Raw genomic sequence first — 24,092 nt, forward strand, 5'->3', positions numbered from 1 at the left:
TGTATATATATATGTGTGGATGTGTATATATATATATATATATATATATATATATATATATATATATATATATATATATATATATATATATATATATATATATATATGTAGATATGTATATGTATATATATGTTTACATAACCTCTTTAACACACTACTTCTCCACTGCGAAGCGCGGGTATTTTGCTAGTGTGTATATATTGTGATATGTGGCCGGCTTTTCATTCCGGCCAATACCCCCAGGCCGCCAGGTGGAGCTTTCCCTGCAGCATGGACGTGCCCCGAGTTCCAGCAGGGACTCATGGACTATGTAGTTTTTATGCACAGCCCTGCTGGATGCCTTGGGGACCACCAGGAGTCGCTGTAGGGAAGCCCGTGGACTCTTATATGCCCTATAACCCGGAAGTACGTCATAATCCCAGGACAGGAGAAAACGGTGTACTTCCGGGTTGAAGAAAAGGACTGTTTACCCTGACCCGGGAGGAATAAGGACTTGTGGGTTGTGCCAGGAACCACTTCCGGGTCAGGGAGTATAAAGGACTATGGGAAAGTCTAGAACACTGAGCTGAGCTGGGAGGCGACGTGTCTGGGAGTGGTGGTTAGTGTATTGATTATTGATTTGTTATATATGAGTGTTGTAGAGTATAGGGTGCTTGGTGCACATATTTGTCTAAATAAAAGTAATATTTGGACTTTTATATGGTGTCTGACGTCTGCTCAGAGGGTTCAAGGGGTCACGGAGACCTCTATCTTTCACAGTGGCGTAGTCTTGGCAGGATTCTCTGGCCGTCAGTTTTTGGCAGAGGACCGGAATTTAAATAAATTTCTGTGGGGAGAGAACCCTAAGCAGATAACGTCAGAGCACCCGAAGGTTGAAGAAACACTCCAATTTAAAAGCGCTGCAATAGTGAGCCTTATACAGACCATGATGGGGAAGAAATCGGGAAAGAAGAAGGGCAATCCCGACTGGGTGAAAAACATGACAGAAGCCGAGATGACCTGGACTTACCTGACTGGGAGTGAGGAGGATTGGGCAATAATAAAAGCCGAGCAAGCTCGAGTGGCCCAGCAGCAGGAACGCTATCGGCCATCGGTCGTGTCGGAATCCCAAAAAGGGTTGGGAACCCAGCTGCCAAGTGTGGAGGTATGTGCAGGGAAAACGCCTGAAGTTTCGGGGATGTTTTTTTCCTATTTTATAGAGACATGCTTCCAGAAAGCAGACGGTGCATTGGATGCCTGCGTCATACCTTGGCAAGATGGCCGCGATACTCGGAAGGCAGGCCAGGCTGGGAGTAGTCACTTAACAAGCCCATTCGTGGATCGTGACCTCGTGCGATGGATTGTGGGAAGGAGAAGGTCAACTCCAGTCCATAGGTGAGGTCGTCGTTTCCCCAATGAAACAAAGCTCCCTGAAAGGGAAGGGGGTGGGGAGCGAAGCAGCACCGAAATTAATAAAAAAAAAAAAAAAGGAAAGGAGGAGAGGGACGTGACTGAACGGGCTGCAGATAAATTTGAAAAAGCAGATCGCAGTCAGCCGCTGGAGGCTACCCGATCCTCTTCTGACTCCAACTCCCAAGAGTCTTTGCGGGACACTGAGCACGTGCCGACAACGGACGTGCCCATTGGCTCTCGGCCGGTAGTAGCGCCCAGGCCATCTGAACTGCGAGACTCCAATGACCAGAAGCCTCCGCGAAGCCCAGCAGAGCACGTGACTGGAGCGGACGTGCTCATTGGCTCCCGGTCGGCAGGTGAGTCGAATACGGAACCGAACTTACCTCCGGTCGAAATAAATAATATTTTGGACATGCGGAATATCGAGAAGTTGCTCGGATCCGTGAGTCGTTTTTTACAGGACGTAAAAGAGTTGAAGGAACGCGTGGAGGAGCTGGGAGCTACAGCCGAGGCGCCGCTAAAGGGACTGATGGAATTCCTGCGACGATTAGGCCGAGAAGCCCCGTACTCGCGTGATGCAGCGGTACAGGTAAGCCCGAGCCGTACCGAATATAATAAAGGGACACAGTGCGATCCGGCACCGCGGTTAATAAGTAGCGGCTGCCAAAGCGCTGTGTGCCTGACAGTTGAGAATGGCATGGTGACTGAGTGGACGGGTGAAGGTCCGATCGAACCGGGACAGCGGTACAAGATGGCTTACCGGAGTGATACGGACCTCGAGACCCCGTCCCGCGTGAAGAGGGAGTTGTCGCTAGTTAATGGAGGGGCGGAGGAAGTGCCAATCAAACCGGGGCAGCTGAAAAGTGCTGTTACCCGGGGCGAGGGGTTACTAATGACGCCGCCTCCTATATTGTATAGGACAACGGGTGTGCAAACAGCAAAGAGGCTCTCTTTTCTCCATAGAGAGCCTCACACTGTGCACAAGCCCCAGAGTAAGCAGGAGATCCACAAGCTGGAACACGGGTCTCCTGACAAGATAGAGAAAAGGGCAGAGAGCAATGAGGCGGCCATAACACCCCTCCTTGTCGGAGAAAGGGGCGGATACGGAGCTGGACGTTCCATGGCAGTTCCAGTCTCACAGAGGAAGGCAACCAGGAGGACGGCGGATTTGCTGTAACTGTCGTCGGCCGGGACACCTATGGCGATGTTGTCCTTGGAGGACAGGGGATCAGAGGGATTCTCGTTATAACGTTCCCCCAAGGTTCTCCGGGGAGGCTAGACAACCATGCCAAGGACCGGCATACAGATCCTCCTGGAGGAAAACGTCCCTCGCGGGGCTGGCCGCTCAAAATCGTGGTTTTTCGCTGGGGGAAGGGTACTGTGATATATGGCCGGCTTTTCATTCCGGCCAATACCCCCAGGCCGCCAGGTGGAGCTTTCCCTGCAGCATGGACGTGCCCGAGGTTCCAGCAGGGACTCATGGACTATGTAGTTTTTATGCACAGCTCTGCTGGATGCCTTGGGGACCACCAGGAGTCGCTGTAGGGAAGCCTGTGGACTCTTATATGCCCGGAAGTACGTCATAATCCCAGGACAGGAGAAAACGGTGTACTTCCGGGTTGAAGAAAAGGACTGTTTACCCTGACCCGGGAGGAATAAGGACTTGTGGGTTGTGCCAGGAACCACTTCCGGGTCAGGGAGTATAAAGGACTATGGGAAAGCCCAGAACACTGAGCTGAGCTGGGAGGTAGGGTGGCGACGTGTCTGGGAGTGGTGGTTAGTGTATTGATTAGTTATATATGAGTGTTGTAGAGTATAGGGTGCTTAGTGCACATATTTGTCTAAATAAAAGTAATATTTGGACTTTTATATGGTGTCTGACGTCTGCTCAGAGGGTTCAAGGGGTCACGGAGACCTCAATCTTTCACTATATATATATATACATACATACATACACACACACACACACACATTACTTTTGTAAGTAAGCTGTAAGGAATGAGCCTGCCAAATTTCAGCCTTCCACCTACACGGGAAGTTGGACAATTAGTGATGAGTGAGTCAGTCAGTGAGTGAGTGAGTCAGTGAGGGCTTTGCCTTTCATTAGTATAGATTTGGAATTATTCATTTTATGACCTGTATACAGTGATCCCTCGCTATATCGCGCTTCGCCTTTTGCGGCTTCACTCCATCGCGGATTTTATATGTAAGCATATTTAAATATATATCGCGGATTTTTTGCTGGTTCGCGGATTTCTGCGGACAATGGGTCTTTTAATTTCTTGTACATGCTTCCTCAGTTGGTTTGCCCAGTTGATTTCATACAAGGGACGCTATTGGCAGATGGCTGAGAAGCTACCCAACTTATTTTTCTCTGTCTCTCTTGCGCTGACTTTCTCTGATCCTGACGTAGGGGGATTGAGCAGGGGGGGCTGTTCGCACACCTAGACGATACGGACGCTCGTCTAAAAATGCTGAAAGATTATCTTCACGTTGCTATCTTTTGTGCAGCTGCTTCCTGAAACGACATGCTGCACGGTGCTTCGCATACTTAAAAGCTCGACGGGCACGTATTGATTTTTGACTGAAAAACAAACTCTGTCTCTCTCTCCCTGCTCCTGACAGATGGGGTGTGAGCTGCCACCTTCAACAGCTTTGTGCCCTGGTGCTTTGCATACTTAAAAGCCAAACAGCCCTAATGATTTGTTTGCTAGAGATTGTTTTCTCTATCTATGTGACATTCTGTGCTCTTGACACGCACTCCTTTGAAGAGGAAGATATGTTTGCATTCTTTTAATTGTGAGATGGAACTGTCATCTCTGTCTTGTCATGGAGCACAGTTTAAACTTTTGAAAAAGAGATAAATGTTTGTTTGCAGTGTTTGAATAACTTTCCTGTCTCTCAACAACCTCCTGTGTTTCTGCGCAAATCTGTGAACCAAGCATGACAATATAAAAATAACCATATAAACATATGGTTTCTACGTCGCGGAATTTCTTATTTCGCTGGTGGCTCTGGAACGCAACCCCTGCGATGGAGGAGGGATTACTGTAGTACATTTTGGAAAACATTGTGACACAGATGCAACATTATTCATATTATTCATATTCATTCACATAACATCTTGCAGTTATAATCAGTGATCGCGTGTTTTTTTTCCCCCCGATCTTGCCAGTCTCCACATTGCTGTATAGTGCCGTTTCTTTTGTACTCCAGAACATGCAGAGGAAAGAATAGTAGAGAGGTCAGTTCAGTGGTATATGCAATCATCAAATTCACGCACACGCAAGGACCATCCTTCCTACATTTACGGCATGTGTACCTCTTGCAATGTACACACTTTGCCGCTATGCTACACATTATATAAATTATGCCAATATTCTGTCATTTACTGCTAAAATATGACAAACGTTTGTTTTAACAATGTGTTTACTCAGATTATTGTAGAAACGTAACACACATGAAATGCATGTGTTCCAAATAACGATCTATTATTTCCACTGTAAAACTCCAGCACTTCACTCCCAGATAATCATGGCATGAACTGTGCACGTTCTGCGGCGGTGGGGGGATGGTATTGTAGGCTTCTTATCTTTATCGGCAAATTTACAGGACAAAAGACGCTGACGGAGAGGTGCGATGGGATTTAAGGTGGGCTGGATCTACAAGTTTTTTCGTAGGCTCTGGTAATTCTAGTGTTAAAAGAATTATGAAATAATAGATTAATGTAAAACTGACACAATTGATTTCATCCTTAAACATTTGAGCAAATGTGATACAGAATGGTCAGATTTGGACAATTAAGGCACTAGGAGTTTGTGACATTTGGAAATTGAATCAATTTGACAAATCTTAAATATTACTACAGTAATCCCTCCTCTATCGCGGGGGTTGCGTTCCAGACCCCCCCGCGAAAGGTGAAAATCCGCTAAGTAGAAACCATATGTTTATATGGTTATTTTTATATTGTCATGCTTGTGTCACAGATTTGCACAGAAACACAGGAGGTTGCAGAGAGACAGGAACGTTATTCAAAACACTGCAAACAAACATTTGTCTCTTTTTCAAAAGTTTAAACTGTGCTCCATGACAAGACAGAGATGACAGTTCCGTCTCACAATTAAAAGAATGCAAACATATCTTCCTCTTCAAAGGAGTGCGTGTCAGGAGCAGAGAATGTCAGAGAGAGAGAGAAAAAAGCAAACAAAAATCAATAGGGCTGTTTGGCTTTTAAGTATGAGAAGCACCGCCTGACAAAGCAGCTGCAAGGATGTACAACGTAAAGGTAGTCTTTCAGCATTTTTTAGAGGAGCGTCCGTATCCTCTAGGCTAGTGTGCGAACAGCCCCTCTGCTCACACCCCCTCCGTCAGGAGCAGAGAATGTCAGACAGAGAGAGAGAGAGAGAGAGAGAGAGAGAGAGAAAAGCAAACAATCAAAAATCAATACGTGCTGTTTGATCTTTTAAGTATGCGAAGCACAGTGCGGGAAGCATATCGCTTGACAAAGCAGCCATATGTAAGCCCAGCAAGGAACAGAGCAATGTGAAGGTAATCTTTCAGCATTTTTTGAGGAGCGGCCGTATCCTCTAGGGGTGCGAACAGCCCCCATGCTCACAATATATTTGAGGAGTTTTATTTAATACGTAATACACGCTCTGGTTGGGAAGCTTCTCAGCCATCTGCCAATAGCGTCCCTTGTATGAAATCAACTGGGCAAACCAACTGAGGAAGCATGTACCAGAAATTAAAAGACCCATTGTCCGCAGAAATCTGCGAACCAGCAAAAATCCGCGATATACATTTAAATATGCTTACATATAAATTCCGCGATAGAGTGAAGTCACGAAAGTCGAAGCGCGATATAGCGAGAGATTACTGTATTTAGTAAATATAAATCTTACAATAGCAAATCACAAATCTAACAAACTGATTTTTTGACAAACCAGATTTTAAAGGCATGCTGTTAGAACAGCTTTAAACATTTTATTTAATTGAAAACAAATCCTTAATTTTTTGGAATGAACTAATTCAACAGTACAGGTATAATAAGGTTTGAATTTTTATTTACTGTATTAAGTATTTTTCAGTTACTGGACACAAAATGTCATATTTTAGAATGTGCACACAGGCGGTTCATGAAGATAATTCTTTATAAATCCTATGCTGAAACACCCTCATGATTAAAATATTCCCAACATGCTGTTAGAGTGTGGGGATCCCCATCTCTACCTGTCTATCACGCATTAAAATTCAAGCTTTACATTTTACTATTATTTTGCATTTTGTTTTTATATTTATGAATGGCAATACTAAGTTACTTATATGATAGTTAGGTAACTACTTGATGGGTATACCAGTATTACACAGCTGCAATTTGTGGTAATATTTTATATACTTTTACCCAAAAAAAAAAAAAAAGAAAATATTCTTCACCTGAATAATGGAGGTACTTTTAATAAAAAGCAGTTGAATGGGATTTCTGTTTTTGATGCAATATTGAAAACGTATCAGGCATCACCAAATTTCACTTGCATTTAAATTAAATAGAAAACTTCTGGTATTGTGTCATCTGTAAGTCGGTCAAAGATGAAATTATTTTCTGTTTTGTATGCGCAGAGGTTATTAACAGTATAATGAAAGTTCAATTAAGTAAAGGATCTGATTTTATTATACCAAATTTTAGTATTTGTTGTTACTGCACTCTTTATTGAGACAGTAAGCAAAAACAAAGTTTTGCTAGGGTAGATGCAATGGATTAATGTAACAAAAATAACATCAATCCCTCAAAATTTTGAATGTTCCTTCCTGTCTCATCAATGAAATGTGTGTGACTGGGCACAACCACTGAGGATTTTAATGAGAAAAAAAAAATTAATTTAAAAGAATAAGGTCATTCATTCAGTGTGACAACAGCACACCGAATGAACTCAGCAAAACATACCAATTATTCCTTACATATAAATTTGACAGTCCTGAACCTAAAATGTGGGGTGTGAATGAGTGGGTGATTGGACGAGAATGTCCAGGCATGAACTCCTTTGGGATTTGCTCCATGTGCCAGTAATGCAACAGAGTGTGTCCTATTTCTCCTGAAACCCATAGCAGTAGATGCTCCCAAACAGTGATCAACAAGCAAGACAGTAAAAAATTGCTAAGGTGATGAGCTCTAAAATTTTTTCCACAACATCGTAACCCAGATCCAAAACAAGTCTTATAAACCAATACTTTTAATGAGAGAAGTGAAAAAAGAAAAAAAAAAAAAAACCTAACCAGTAATGAAAAACATCATAAATCTTCTCAAATCAGGCACTGTACAGCGTGTCAGTAAAGCCAATAGTTTCTTCAAGGTCAAGAAGTAGGGAAGAAAAATAATGCTTGATTAGTTAGTTACTTACTAGCTCTTGTTTGACTGCATGCTCCTTGGGGTTAACTCCTTGTGTTACTAGGTAAACTACAAGAAAACAGAGCATTGTGTTAAAAAAAAATTATTAATAATATTCAGAATAAAATGAAAAATACTTACTCCAAAACAAAGAGTTTAAAGAATATGCTGACATTAGATCAAGTTTAGCTTGCTCAAGAGGATCCAGCTATATAAAAATAAAAAAAGTACAGGAATTAATCATTTTGACTGTTGATTCAGATGCATCATCTTAACACACACCTCTGTATAATAACCATTTAAAAACACTTTTCCCCTCTTATAAACTTGCTTACTTCAATAGAGGGTGACAAGGTGCCTAAGCCTACCCTTGGCAAAGCAACAACGCAGAAAACATCTCTAATGAGCAGGATGTCATTGAGCACGCCATCTCAATTTGCTCACACTTACTTATATTAGGACAGTTTAGAGTCTCAAAGTTAATTATCCTGCAGATATTATGGTCATTGAAGGGAACCAGAATAACCACAAAAAAAAAACTTAGGTGGACATGAGATGACTACACAAATTCCACAAAGATTCTAGAGCTGATAAGAGTTTAACAGATTTTTGGAAAAAAAAAAAAAAATTGAGAGCCACAGTAAAGGGTCTGAAATACTTGTATAAAATGAGAAATTTTACTTTTGATTTTTAATAAATTTGCAGTATTTTAACTTTGTCATTAGGGGTAACTGAAAATATATTGATGTGTAAAAATGGCACATTTATCCATTGATAATTAAACCTACAACACAGTAAAATGTGTAGGAAGTCAAGAGGTCCGATTACTTTCTGAATCCACTGTAGCACACAGCCAAAGCTGTGTGTTTGTAAGGCTTTACTCTGAACTTTCTAGGTTTGTTATGTGCTCCTACACTTAGTAGGCCTGGGTAAAAATTCTGTTTTTCTGATTCATCATTATTTTACATTTAAATGATTCGCGACCGATTCTTGGAAGTCTCAAGATTGATGTTGTGAATCGCTATCCTGCTCAATTACTATATGTAGATTTTTGCAATACTGAAAGGCTTTTTTGCCTTGAAAGACCCGCAGGATTTTCCCACTTTATTAAGGTAAACCATCATATTTAAATAACTAGTGCAATATCCTCTACTTTGTGTTGCTTATTCATCTGTCAATTCTCTTTTTACCCTGGAAGAAAAGTGTATGGCATTAAGCATGGTTAGTTTTTTTTCTTTTTTATAAAAACATACTCCTTGGAAGATACCGTCCCTGTTTCAGGACACTTGCACCAAAATGCTACCACCCGTATGACTGGTGACTGCCACTTTTGAAGTATGGCCAAGTTGTGCTGCTACAGTCATACTTTCCATATTCTTTGTAATAGTTTGTCATTAGCTACAGCAGTTGTTTAACAGTACATAACTCAAAAGGCACACACTATAACTAATATCAGTAAAACAAATTACAAAAGGCACATACTTTGCAAAGAAGCTCTCCTCTGGACACAGATATCATCGTATTTATCATTTCATCAACCGTGTTCAAGGAACATTCAAAGTCCGAAAGGAATTCATGGATTTCTGTTGGGTATTCGTCCTCCTCCATATTTCTTTGGTTTGACATATCCTATAGTAAAAAGAACCAGATCATTAAACACATAAGAACTGCTATATTGTACTTCACAAAACAAAGCTTGCAAAATACAAACAAGATGGCGAGACTTGGCAGCAAAGAAACGGCACTCGTCAGGAAAGCAGACTACGATCAAAAATTTCTTTAAATTATCACAGGACTGTATTTAACTTCAGACAATTCTGTAAGTTCATTTTTTAAGTAAATTTTTTCTGTTTTGTTGTAAAACATGATTATTAGGTTCGTAATGTGTAAAATTATAACATAGTTTGACGATTAATAGGCTTTTTCTTAACACCTCCCATTAATCCAACATTTTTTCATAAACGGGCCACCAGAACATTGGTTAATCGAGACTCTACTGTACTTTAAAAGGCATTTTAATGCCACTAACAAAAACAAAAAGTTTCAAGCAACAATGATGGAAGCTATTGCTGAATCGTGTTAGTGATCATCATTACAAGATAGTTAAAGCTGCACAAATTAAATTTTCATATGTTATATTCAGCCTTGAGTTGCATTTATTCATGTTATTTATTTATTTATTTTAAAAGACACCTTACATTCAAAATGACCTGTATATATTTCAATACACAATGACTTGTGTTTAATTTTGAAGTTTATGCATCACCACAGAATGCACTGATTTTAGAAAACAGTGCAGGGTTGGGCGGTACAGTGAAAAATGTATATCAAGTGTGGCACGCGGCTGGGGGTGGAACCCAGCCGGGACGCCCAAGAGGACCGGAGGAGGGCTCACGCCTCCTCCAGACCACGAGGGGGCGTCTACCCTGGTTGTGTTGGGGACCACGGGTACAGGGCTGTGAAGCCCAACCCTGTAGGGGCCCATGGTCACCGCCTGGGGGCACCCCAATACCTGGAGAACCCTGGACCTCAGCACTTCCGCCACATCAGGAAGTGCTGGGGGGGAAGACAAGTGGGGACACCCAGAGTGCTTCCGGGTACGCAGCCGGCACTTCAGCCACACTGGGGAGTGCCGGTGGGAGATTGCCGGGAAGCACCTGGAGCACATCCGGGTGCATATAAAAAGGAGCTGCCTCCCTTCATTCAGGGCTGGAGTCGGGTGAGGAGAAAAGACAAAGCTTGAAGGAGAGGAGTGGAGGCGGCCTGAAGAAGAAAAGGCATTTGAGGAGTGGCCTGGACTTTGGGGGGTTTTGAGGTGCATTTGTGAAAACGAGATGTATAATAAACGTGTTGTGGGTGATGTCAACGTGTCCGCCTGTCTGTGTCCGGGCCAGCTACCACACACACACACACACAATATATTTAAAAATACCATGGTTATGGTATATATAATTAACTAGAGCAAGAAAATGACAACAAAGATAACACTGGATACCAAATAATATCAGCATAAAACAGTAAATAAAGCTAAAGTAAACAAAGCTTCAAATTCAAATAATAGACAATAAACCATAATACTAAAACTATAATAAAAATACAATTTGTGATACAAATGTCAATAATCAGTATCTGGACAGAGGTAAACTGAAAGAAAAGTTAAATGCCTTCCTTAACAAATGAGTTTTAAATTATTATTTAAATAATAGATCAGCTGACTCAATTCATTCCATTTATATCCAATATATATTGTGCAAAACAATAAAATAACTGAAAGAAACAAAACTTAAATTGAACATGTCATTAAAAAGAGAATCTTTGAAAATGTGCACTGTATAGACTATCCAGTAAATGTGAAATTTACAAAAAAAAAAATTCAAAATGTTAATCTTTTCAATTTAGTTGGTTCCTCACTGAACAAAAACAAGCAAATCTAACTAGACTTTAATATTGTTCACTTCCGTTTGATTGTTTCTTTAATAAAACTCATTACATATCCCTAGTAAGCAAAGTTCTATAAAATGTTGGGTGTAGAGATAACAGCCGCTTTGTCTTAGAATATTGCAGAACACACTCATCTATTTAATTTGCACCCTTAAAATACTTGAAACTTTGCCAGTGGTCACAGAACTACACTAACCAGTAATTCACACAAAATGTGATAAGTCTCTGCATTGTATGACCTTATCAATCCATTTTAACATCTCTATACTAAAACATGACAATCACAAATTTAAACAGCTGCCTTCATAGTTTTCTTTAATGTGAACTGTTAAAAGTTTGTATCAATTAGTTATGTGGTAATCAGCATTACTGTCCATTTTACTTTGAGTTTGTATTTTTTGATAGTAAGTGAATTGAGCTTCCGGTTTACCGCCATTCTTGATATGCTACATACAGTACTTTCATTTTACATTAACATTTATAGATATGCTGTCTTGAGGATTTTTTAAATCTGTTAAGATTACTGATATTAGTCAAATACAGTGATCCCTCCTCGATGGTGGGGGTTGCGTTCCAGAACCCCTCGCGAAAGAAGAAAATCCGCGAAGTAGAAACCATATGTTTATATGGTTATTTTTATATTGTCATGCTTGGGTCACAGATTTGCACAGAAACACAGGAGGTTGTAGAGAGACAGGAACTTTATACAAACACTGCAAACAAACATTTGTCTCTTTTTCAAAAGTTTAAACTGTGCTCCATGACAAGACAGAGATGACAGTTCTGTCTCACAATTAAAAGAATGCAAACATATCTTCCTCTTTAAAAGAGTGCGCGTCAGGAGCAGAGAATGTCAGAGAGAGAGAGAGAAAAGCAAACAATCAAAAAATCAATAGGTGCTGTTTGGGCTTTTAAGTATGGGAAGCACCGTGCGGGAAGCATGTCGCTTGACAAAGCAGCTGCAAGGAAGGGAGCAATGTGAAGGTAATCTTTCAGCATTTTTTAGACGAGCGTCCGTATCCTCTAGGGGTGCGAACAGCCCCCCTGCTCACCCCCTCCGTCAGGAGCAGAGAATGTCAGAGCAAGAGAGAGAGAGAAAAGCAAACAATCAAAAATCAATAGGTGCTGTTTGAGCTTTTAAGTATGTGAAGCACCATGCGGGAAGCATATCGCGCAACAAAGCAACCACAAGTAAGCCCAGCAAGGAAGGGAGCAATGTGAAGGTAGTCTTTCAGCATTTTTTGAGGAGCGGCCGTATCCTCTAGGGGTGCGAACAGCCCCCGTGCTCACAATATATTTGAGGAGTTTTATTTAATATGTAATACGTACTCTGATTGGGTAGCTTCTCAGCCATCTGCCAATAGCGTCCCTTGTATGAAATCAACTGGGCAAACCAACTGAGGAAGCATGTACCAGAAATTAAAAGACCCTTTGTCCACTGAAACCCACGAACCAGCGGAAAATCCGCGATAGAGTGAAGCCGCGAAAGTCAAAGCGCGATATGGCGAGGGATTACTGTATATAACCATGTTACTTTTTTTAACCAGAGGTTAATAAAATGACAATAAATTACCCTTTGTGGTTAATCTGTGGTTTAAAAATGTGAAACTTAAAGAGAAGTAACCTTATCCTATTAAATGGGAATGAACTTATGAATTAACTTATGACAGGGTTTGAGAAAATCTAGTAAATTAAATATTCATTTTAAGATGAAGTTTAGTCTTACGATGCTCTACTTTAATAACAAATTACGAGACTAAAGTCAACATGTTGACTTTAATCTTGACAAACGGCGAGAATAAAGTCAACATGTCGTCACACTATTACACAGTACCCAGGTACATTACACAGTATTGAAAAAAATAAAACAAGCACAACTTGGCTTGCAGTATTATCCAGTAGTATAGAAACAGTATTTACACATTTGAACATAATGATCCACATCCGACCTTTTAAATCCAAAGTATCTCCAGACAACAGACGTGATTCCTTTTTCCAGCAAAAGTCCTTCTGTGTCATCATTTTCAACATATCGATGGCTATTTTGCATGCAAAACTGCAGTGTGTTCCACAGTCAGTTCAAATTCAGTATCTGGGTTTATTTGTTTGTTTTTTTAACAGGACATACCTAAAGGTTTCTACTGACATTAAATAAATGTTATTTCTAAAATTATTAAGTATACAGTTCTCTCATTGTGGCACAAAATTAACCTCCACAAAATTGCTTTAACAATACTATAATTACTAAAACTAACATATATAAAAATAACATAAAAATGACTTTGTGAAATAAAAACTAAACTAAAAACTAAAAATATGGCATGAAGGCTAACTAAAACTAAATTAAAACTAAAATTAAGACCTGAAGTAATATAAAAATAAAAACTAGCAAAAAAAGTCAAAACTATAATAACTCTGGTGTGTCACTTGCTCACAGATTCCTCTGTCAAACCCCTCCTTATCTGCCCTCAGAGCACTCGCAGCCATCCTCCTTAGTTCCCAGTACAGACCGGAGTTGCCATCAAGCAGTGTGCTACAATTCCTCTCGATGATATCCAGGGTGCCCTGCAAAATGAAACACCTCCTTCTGGGAACACCAGCAATACCAACACAACCCTCAACAACTTTCAGAGTCTTGTCACAGAAGGTCTCCCACATCACATTAGGATCAGCAGTCACAACCAAGTCTGAAAGTTCTTTGCACAAACCAAATGCAAACTCATCAGAAACAGCCTGATCTTGAAGTCTGACCAGGTCCAGACTCATTCTCCTATTAGATGGAAACCCAGTGTCTGCCCATGAGGATGTGATCAACCTTCTTCACCGTACCACCAGTACTGGAGTACCAACTCCAACTATGAAGCAATCCACAGCCCCTGACATTTTTCACAGTCAAGGAAGATGGAGCCACTTTCACCAGTGTCACCAGACCCATGTGGGCCAACACATCCCTCATAGCAAGCCCTGTCAGTGCCAATGGTTGCACTGAAGTTACCCATGACCAGAGGAGTGTCACCTCAGGGGCACCCATCGACCACCGAACGAAGCTGCAAAAGAAATTCCTCCACAATCAAGACATCACTTGGTTGAAGCATACACTGAGACAAGGCCCCTAGAGAGAGTGCCTTAATGGGGGTCCCATAATATGCTCGTTGAAAGGAGTGACTTCGGACACCATTAGAAGGAGCTGATCCACCACAGCAAAAGCAACTCCCTAAGCATGACACCCATCAGAGAAACCAGACCAATAAAAGATGTACCCACCAACAGAGATCTGGCCAGTCCCAGCTCTGCACACCGCAGAGAGTGTTGAAACTGAAACGTGGAGTTTATGAAGCTCCTCTGACAGCAGAAGAAGATGATCACTAGGCCAGAGAAACAAGACGTTCCACACACGTACCCGGGTGAACCACCTCAAACTGGGACCCAAATGCTGCTGTGCAGTGGGTGATACCTCAGCACCTCAAACCAGTTTTGATCTACAACAGGCCTGACCCCATTGGCTCTCTGGCGGTTTTGACTCTTCCGGGGCTGAGGCTCCCGAGGGCATTCCCCCATCCCCTTCAAAATGTCAACAGCCTTCTCAGCAGAGCTACTCCGCAGAGAGCAGAAAGGAGTTCTGTCTATCGTTTCAGAGCTGCGCGAAGTTTTTACGGAGGCTGAAGTGCCAATCCTGACACCAACCCCCAACTTTTCCCTACAAGTTGGAGTACCGCTTACAGGGCTGGATGCAGTTTAACATCATACTCAGGATTCGTCTGACATGGAAAAATAGTTTGACAAAGGAAATAGACATTTACCAAGTAGCTGCTGACAATGTTTAATCATCATATTTAGAATTTAAGTTATGGGACACATTTCTGAGTTTTAAGAAGGAAAAAATGAAATTAATAGCATATGCATGATTATATAATTACCAGCAGACAGAGTTAATGCAAATTAGGTCAACTTCAAGTCACAGGGTGACCAGTGTCAACCTATTTTAATGTAACTGCATGGACAAATCACTTACCTTTTTACAAGCTTTCTCAAAACTGCACAAGCTTCAAGCAGGACTCTTTTCACACTGGACATAAGATCAGTTGCTCTTTAATTGCACTTACATTGTCTGTAGATAAAATATTTATTTAGGTTTGTCCAAAGGGTGGTGTGGGACTTGCAATATCGGCCTTTGTTAACTGTTTGCATAAAATTGCCAAAGCCACTTTTTTTTACAGAAGGAAAAAGGCAAAACATTCCGGCTTCAAATATAAAGCTGATTCCAGACTTCTGTATGACCTTTGCTATCAAAGCAATGTTCTTTAAAATCAATGACAATAATATTTCTAGACGGCAAGAGGACTAGCAGATAACAGCAAGTAGTGGTGCTTTTACGGTTGTCTTTATCTCAGAAAGATTGAGCTATACTTAATATTTTTTTAACCAAGACTCAGGATAAATCTGCCGACTGTTATGATGTTGAAACAATTTGAATAGCTGATGCGAGAAAACAAAACGGAGAAATTGTAATGGAAGAAGTGAAGGAAACCTCCTGCCTGTTAAAACTAGGAAATTCTGACTTAGTTTATAACAGCAAATTTTTCTTTATAAAATGAGACCATATATTACATTTAACTTTGTTTTGTTCTTTGATAACAGTTTACAAATAAGTCTTATTTCTTAGAATTTGGACTTTTAATACATTTATCTAGTTTGGAACTTTACACAATACTTAATTCAGAAATGGGTTTCGAGTATACCATTCATCTAAAGCAGACAGGTAAAAACTCAAATATATTTAAATATGTTATGTAAATTAACCTAGCTGATAAAAAGTGCTCTATATGATTTCTTCAGTCTGCCATGTTGCATTAACATGAGCATGTGGGTCTCCACCTGTAGATGTAAATAAAGGACATTGATGTTTGGACTTTATTAATGTCGATGGCTGAAGACTCTTCTTTATTTACTGTATTCTGCAACAGTAATGCGCTGTCTAAGGTTGAATCCTGTCTTTCACCCACTATAAAAAGGATATACATGAGATCCCAGTAATTCTTAACTAGATAAGCCAGTTAGAAAACTGATGGAGGACATGATGGACAACTGTAGCCATATTCATAACAAATCTGACGGTGAATCCAAAGCCTTTGTTTTTTTTACTGGGGCTATACAGTGCTTTAAACGTTAATCTCAGCATCTTTTCAACACATTCAGATTCATGAAACTACCATGTAAAACAATTGTAACGGATAATTGACTGGTTACACCATTGTCTTCTTGATGCATGCATGAATAATTTACTTTGTCAATTAATAAAACAATTGGATAAAAGTGGCAATAGTGAAAGGCTTTTTTCACCTTGAAAGCATAGCAGAATTTTCTCACTATCACTTTAAACCATGTAGGATTTTTAAATAATACCTGCAATCCTGTGATGATAAATGAAAACAGAGGTCCTTAAACACAGTAGTGTTATATAGTGTTTTTCCTATTTGTCATTGATGTATCTTATTCTCCTATCTACTTCATTCATTCCTCATTACTTTGTCTAACTAGAAAATGCTAGAAGTTAAAATGGTTAGCAATCACAGCCGACTCACTGCTCACATCATTGCATGAATTAAACTTTTTTTCTGAACTCGGAGTATAGTTAAATAGATAGTTTTTTGGGTTTTTTTCCAGATTTTTTTGGATGAATATTTTTGTATTCTGATCACAAAAACTAACTGTTTTAAAAGGCAAAACAAGAAAACATAATAGTCAGTAGAATCAAGAGGAGACAAAATCTTGTACACCCTTCAGAATGTCACAATAACTGAAGATTGAAACATTCAACACTGATGAAGAAAGACTAATGGTGAGATATCTAAATGACACTACTAGTTGGGTGGATGAGAGAAACTATTTATGGGAATACAGACAGATTTGGAACATTTTAAAAGCAAGACAGGGACCCACAGGAATTAAAATAAGTGAAACAAAAAACTTGATGTGCCTATTTTGCATAAATGACATATCTTAAAATTCCTTCAGAATCAATAACCAAGGAATCTGAAGTTAAAGATACGCAAATGACATGTTTGACAATGATAGACTCTGCGTCTGCCTAAATATAGAAAGGCCAAGGGTTTTGTAAAGGAATAAAATGCTCAAGGAATTAGATTTCATTCAAATTAGAGCACTGTTTCCTAAATTTAGTCTTGCAGAACCCCTGTAGCTGCGGATTTTTATTCCAAACATGTTTAATTCAGTGCATTATCCATACTTTTAAAATGATTACATTGTTTAGTGAAATAAATAATGGTTAATTTTTGTGTGTGTGTGTGTGTGTTTTGGGGGTAATACTTGTGTTTCCTTTGCTATTTTGTTTTTAAATCCACTCTTTCCTATATAGTTGGGTCCATTCGTGATATCCAAATGCTGAAAATACTGAATGCTAAAGAGGAGTGATTTTTTTCATTGCCATATTCACTTGCTTTCTCATTAAGAAATGGCTCTGGTTCAGTATTGTTTGAATTTGTGTCTGCCCTGCTCACTGCTAATCATCAGCATTTGAACACTACTAAAGGAGCATTTAACACGACAAAAACTAACATGACTTTCATTAGTTATAGAAATTATCAGGATTCAGCTTTCATATGATAAAAGTGCCGGTGTTAACGTCACTCATATACCGTTAAATTAAAAAGCTGTATAAGGAACTTTTGTTCTCATATCCAAATATCAACTATTAATTTAACACTGGTGGTTATGTTGTGCATGAAAAACAAAGTGTTCTTTAATTTAGAACCTTTAAGTGCATAAATTATTCAAATGCATACATCCACTTCATGGTGACTGCCTTCTTATTCCATCCTAAAAACTACTAGACCCAGTCTTAAATATCAAAAAAGATCATCAATAACTGGTAGCAGTAGTGCTGGGAGTACACCGGTTCATACCGAAAACCGTTTCTTAAATTTTTGTTATGATATAGATTTTCCTTCTACAGCAATACTGGTTTAAATAGCCTAAACAATGTTCGGAACGTGGCGCAGTGGGAAACTGGGTGTGGGTTCACTGTTACACCGCTAAACACTCATGCAACGGAGTACATACGTTAGTGGAGGTACCGAGCGGTGAAAATGGACAAAGAACATTCTGAAACTGAAGCTGTAGCAGACGATAAAGTTGAACATGATAACACAGAAGAACTTTTGCCGAAAATAGGAACCATGTCTGTTGTCTGGAGATGCTTTGATTTTAAAAGGTTGGAGGTGGACCAAACAATTATTTACTGCAAATGCTGTAGAGCTAAAGTTGTCGCCAGAGGTGGCAACACAAGCAATTTACTGCATCACCTTAACCGCATACATGCTTTGGAGTACCATGAATGTATGGAACCAAGATTGGCACCCTCCACATTCTTAGGTAAAACTGAAAAAGCTAGAGGACACTCGTGTCAGACGTCACTTGTAGACGTGTTTGCTAGAGGTACTGCCTACGACAAAAAAAGCAAGTGGTGGATCAAGATAACCAACGCCATTACAATCCATATAGCTAACGTATCAGTGGAGAGAGATTGTTAACATTAAAAGAAAGTGTAGTTGGTTTACAAAAAATATTTACTATTTATTCCTTTTCTAAGACATATTCAGTGCAATACAACTTTTGACAAGCACCTCTGGATATATTACCAAGTCTAAATGCCTCTTTGGATGGTTGAAAATATGTTGTCAAAATTATAGTTTAAGTTGTTTGCAAAATTTGTTCAATAAAAAGGTTATATAAAAAACTGAAAACAAACAAAAAGGTTTGTTAATACGTGGGTTAAGAATAGAAGGACAGGTAGCAAACTTCAGTTTCAAAATAAATGAGAATTATACTTATTTAACTTTCCTTAATTCTTCAAATATTGCCACTCTGTGCATCACTATGGAGGTGTAGTGGAATCAAAGATTCACAAATTAAATCTGTGTAGTAAAATTCAAAGGCAGACCTAAAAGATGGTGCATCAAAAACATTATTCCTTTATAAACTTTGTTATTTCTGGAGAATTGCAAGTCATTTTGCCCCTCTGTTTTAATATGGATTAATACAAGTGCAACTTAAAAGGTCGTGAGTTTAAGATAAGGCAATGACTTTACTGTTATGAAGAAAGTGTGGAAACAATTTACAAACCTCATATTCTATTGCAGAATTTCAATTCCAATAACTTCACAGGAGTGCATAACTGTGTTAAATTTAACATACTACGAAAAGAGAAATAAAATAAGCTCTGAAAATGTTTCTAAACTGAAACAAAGGATTCACAAACTCATTTGTGAATTCAAAATAATGCTCCAAGATAAATCTTCAAAAATGATTTGGATACATTTGGCAGGTTATGAAAATTTAAATAAAAGATTTACAAATTAAGCAAGAACTGTGAATGCAAAACTCGCTTGTAATTTGTTGGGTTTTTTTTTTAGTTTTTTTTTTTTAAAGGACCTACCGGTCCTACACCCTTAAACCACTTCAAATTCCTAACCCCTTATACAGTACATCTGTTGGCGTGGGTAACCATATGCATATAACATTATGTGCTTTTACTTGTATAACTGTAATTTGAGATGAGAGGCTTTAGAGATCTTGAACAAAACACAAAATGTGACGTCCGAAATACAGAATTGCGATTTGCATTACTTTGGATGGCTTCAAAACCGTAGGCGCTCTACTTATGACAATTAAAACCCATTTAAAGGCTATGACTAAATTCACAAATTAAATTCTATATTTTTTGGATCGATTTCAGTATAAACTGCATCAATTTCGGCTTTTTGTTGCTTAAAAAAAACAGACATCTGCTACAGAAAATAAAGTAACTTTTGTGATTGGAATAATCCCTTTCTCAGTTTATTTCAATTACTTTATACTCCGAGTTTCCAAGATACAGACCTTGAAGGTACAAATGTCGAACTTTACGCAAAATTCTTTCGGGGTTTTCTTCCCGTATCTATCCTGAACACCCGTAGCGATTCCGATGCGTGAATGTTTGCTTGAGAAGGCCTCGACATTGACTTGTGCCCTATAACATCGGCATAGGCCCGAACATCTTCTACTTTGGTTTAGAATAAACGAGAATGACAGTGTTATTTTACCGTTCTCAGATCCTACACAGAAGGTCATGCTTTAATCTACCAAACTGCAACACAAGAGCCGCAACATCTACACGCCCTTTAGGTATGAAGTTTCTTTTTTTTTTGGTCCCGGCCGATTTTTTATATTACATATGTAATCGTTCAAATTGTAAGGATTCACCTTTTAAAATATTGTGCTTACCTTCTCTCTACTCATGGAAATAACAGCGCCAAACTCGGACTATTTTCAATCGTTGACTGTTCCGCATCAGTTATATTACAAACAAAAAGACCACGTGGAATGGGGCCTTCCTTCCTTCCTTCCCATTTAAAATAAGGAGAGGAGCAACATTCGTAAATAGTGCATTACTGCCATCTACTGCATTACATGTATAACACTGAGTCGGAAGCACTATTCTGTAGTTAGCTTTTTTCAAAATGGTGCTGGCTGTAATGTACTGTGATGTGCGCTTTTGGTCTGTATTGTTCCTCCTGTTCTCCCGTAGTGTATGTCTGGGCAAGTTCGCAATAAACAAATAACTTATACAAAAACGGTTGCCCAGTGGCTCGTTATTATTGTTGCCTCAAGGCACAATATATTACATGCAGTGGCAGATTAATATGTTCATGGGCACCTAGGCTACTCCTTGTGTGGGTCCCCTGTTGCAGAGGAAATAGACAACCCCACTTACTCATAATGCTTTACCAGAGAAAAAAATTATTTAACGCCACATGTAATAGCGAGCTGGAAATATTACATAGCCGAAATGCACCCACTCGAGACACACTGGTATAAACAAAGATCTGCAGAAATACCTTGACAGCCTTTACTATAAATAGCAAATCTACAGATAAAAGGCATTAACAGTGGATCTGCAAGTTAGTAACTGCTTTTAGCTTTCTAAACCAAAAAGTGCAATAACGGCAGTAGTACAGGCCACACTATATTACTGGAGCAACATACATCCTCTTTAATAAAATCCCTTTGTGCGTCCAGGTGTCCGTGTGTGTCTCTTCTGGTGAAGTGCGCATGCGCGGGGCACGGTGCGATGCGCGATATCACTGTCAGAGAAAGTTAGAGGCGTTTTAGGGAAATACAAACCAGTATTACTGCGAGAGGAAATTAAAGGTACACAATACAGTGACGCATATTACAGCCACATACAAGCCAGTATTACTGTCAGAGGAGATTAAAGGCATATTACCGACGCGCACGCCTGTATTACCGCCAGAGAAAATTAAAGGTATATTACGGACGTAGAAGCCAGCGGACGTACAAGACAGTATTACTGTCACAGAAAATTAAAGTCACACAATACACGGCGGCAGCCCACGAAGAACGGTCAGCTCAGCAAGTAAACATCAACAAAAGAAAGGCTGAAAGAAACAAAAATACGACCAACAAAAAGAATGAGGTCAAAGTCCCTTGTTGCTATTTAATATTGACTGTTCCTACTAATATTTATGCACTACTGTTCTAGCGCCCGTTATTGTAACGGGCTAAATGACTAGTATCAAATAAAATAAATAAGACCCGTAACACAGTATTAACGCAACAGCAGCATAATCAGATAGATAGATAGATAGACAGATAGATACTTTATTAATCCCAAGGGGAAATTCACAAATTAATATTAATATGGCAAATACACATTTTCCTACCTTTAGAAGATTTTCTTCCTTGTTTTCCTGACAGAGAAGTCCTTGATGAGGCTGGTAAAATCCATTTTGCTCAGAATATCACTTTCAATGGACATCAGAGGCAGGTGATTTAGTCTGTTTTGGTCTATTATGGATCTTAGTCTGTTTTTAACTAGTCCCAGATTTGAAAATGAACGCTCCCCGCTAGCCTTCGTTAAAGACAAAGTCATAAATATCCGTGCTATATCAACATTTGGAAACACTGACTGTAAATTTTCTTCCTCATATAAGTTGCAGCAGTGACCTTGATGAGATGTCCTTGTTTTCTTTAATAAATTCTCTGAATTGTCCGATTTCATCCACAAATTCTTCTTCCAGATCACCCGCATATTTCTTCTGGAGATTAGCCGCTCCAGTTCAAAGATCTTGTACAGAGAGACTTTTGAATATTGTTCAAAAATCCAAATGTCTGCTCAGTGTCTTTGTAGGAATGATACCTCTGATCTAGTTCAGCAATGAGTCATTCTATGACGGCAATAAAAACTGTTGTTTTGAACTTGTCTCAGCCTAATCGCTCACAGTCAGGTTCAGCGGATTCATCTGCTTGTTTTTTCCTTTTTCTATGCCTTTGTGTGTTTACTTTGTAGTATTGGGACACAGTTGATGACATGCTTTGTGTGTCACTCTCAATGTTATCAAAATCATCTCGCAGGCCAGCTACATAATTCCTCAATGAGCTGATCCGATTAACATTGAATCCAAATCAATTGCCTGCAGATCAGTGCTAGTCTTGTGAAAGCGTTGCAGTATGCTGTTCCATCTTCGCATAGAGTGTCCTGGCTTCATCCCAAGCAGTAAGGTTTTGGTTCGGCTCATGAGCTAACTTTTGCAGTGACTCTTGAATTCTGGAGTAGTTCTGATGCACTGCTTTTATTGCTAGTGGATGTGTTGAACATCTAGTGTCTGAAAGGCTTTTCAATGTCCCTATCCTGTGGTTGTCATTAGGCTCTAAACCAGGGGTGGGCAAATTCAGTCCTGGAGGGCTGCAGTGACTGCAGGTTTTTGTTCCAACCCAGTTGCTTAATTAAAAAATAATCCTTGTCAATAATTTAGTTGTATGGCTTGTTAGTGCTTTAACGCTGGCATGTCAGGTTATGCTCATATCCTAGATATTTTTTGCATTCTAAGGATATCATCCAAATGATATGAAGTCTAAAACAGATGAGTAATTCTCAGTCCTTCACTTTTTTCTGTTCACTTTCCTTCCAGGTACAGTGGAACCTCAGTTCACGACCATAATTCGTTCCAAAACTCTGGTTGTGAACCAATTTGGTCGTGAACTGAAGCAATTTCCCCCATAATATTGTATGTAAATACAATTAATCCGTTCCAGACCATACAAACTGTATGTAAATATATATTTTTTTTAAGTTTTTAAGCACAAATATAGTTAATGAAACCATAGAATGCACAGCGTAATAGTAAACTAAATTTAAAAACATTGAATAACACTGAGAAAACCTTGAACAACAGAGAAAACTAACACTGCAATAGTTCACGCTATAGCACTATCAACCATTGGCTAAAAACACTTTTTTTTAATGAGTTTTAAGCACAGGGAAAAAAATGAACATTTGAAAAAATCTGTAATTTAATAAACCACCAAGAAAAGTAACATTGCAACAATGCACGCTACGAACTGATCGCTGTAAACAGAAGTGAAAACAAAATCAAGCCCAGTGCATTCTTTAACTGCCTTCCTACCTTATGTGTCCAGATCTCTCTCTCGCGCTGCCTGTGTGTGTTTGTCTGTCTCTCTCTCGCGCTGCCTCTGTGTGTGTGTGTGTGTGTGTGTGTGTGTGTGTGTGTCACGCTCTCTCGCTCTCTGTCTCTTGCTCGCTGCACAGGAAGAGACTGAACATGTACAAAAAGAAAGGGAAACTGGCTTGTTCGTATACCAAGTGTGTGGTCATGAACCGAGGCAAAAGTCTGGCAAACTTTTTGGCCGTAAACCGATTTGTACGTGTACCGAGATGTTCGTGAACCGAGGTTCCACTGTATTTAATTAAACCAAGTAGTGCATGATAAGTGCTCACAGGTGTAAATGGAAACAAGCTAAATGGAGAAATGCTGGTTTCTTTTGTCATTTGCATCTT

The 24,092-nt window shown here is 39.4% G+C and overlaps 1 protein-coding gene across 2 annotated transcripts in view; it reads right to left on the minus strand.

Annotated features, from left to right (window-relative positions):
* The window catches only part of c1d (C1D nuclear receptor corepressor), a 48,545-nt gene extending 27,832 nt beyond the window's left edge, over positions 1 to 20,713 (minus strand). The window contains exons 1-4 of one of the 2 annotated variants that reach the window (XM_028820495.2): positions 20,498 to 20,713; positions 9,257 to 9,403; positions 7,916 to 7,982; positions 7,788 to 7,843 (exon numbers count right to left, since the gene is read on the minus strand). In XM_028820495.2, coding sequence (XP_028676328.1) covers positions 7,788 to 7,843; positions 7,916 to 7,982; positions 9,257 to 9,403; positions 20,498 to 20,512 — 285 coding nt within the window. In that variant the 5' untranslated portion in view covers positions 20,513 to 20,713. Of the gene's footprint in view, positions 1 to 7,787; positions 7,844 to 7,915; positions 7,983 to 9,256; positions 9,404 to 20,113; positions 20,360 to 20,497 lie in introns of those variants that run through there. The other variant, XM_051919345.1, reaches the window with a different exon arrangement.
* Between the last annotated feature and the right edge of the window lie 3,379 nt (positions 20,714 to 24,092).

The sequence above is a fragment of the Erpetoichthys calabaricus genome, chromosome 15 (assembly GCF_900747795.2).
Source record: "Erpetoichthys calabaricus chromosome 15, fErpCal1.3, whole genome shotgun sequence".
In the NCBI taxonomy this organism is placed as follows: Eukaryota; Metazoa; Chordata; class Cladistia; order Polypteriformes; family Polypteridae; genus Erpetoichthys; species Erpetoichthys calabaricus.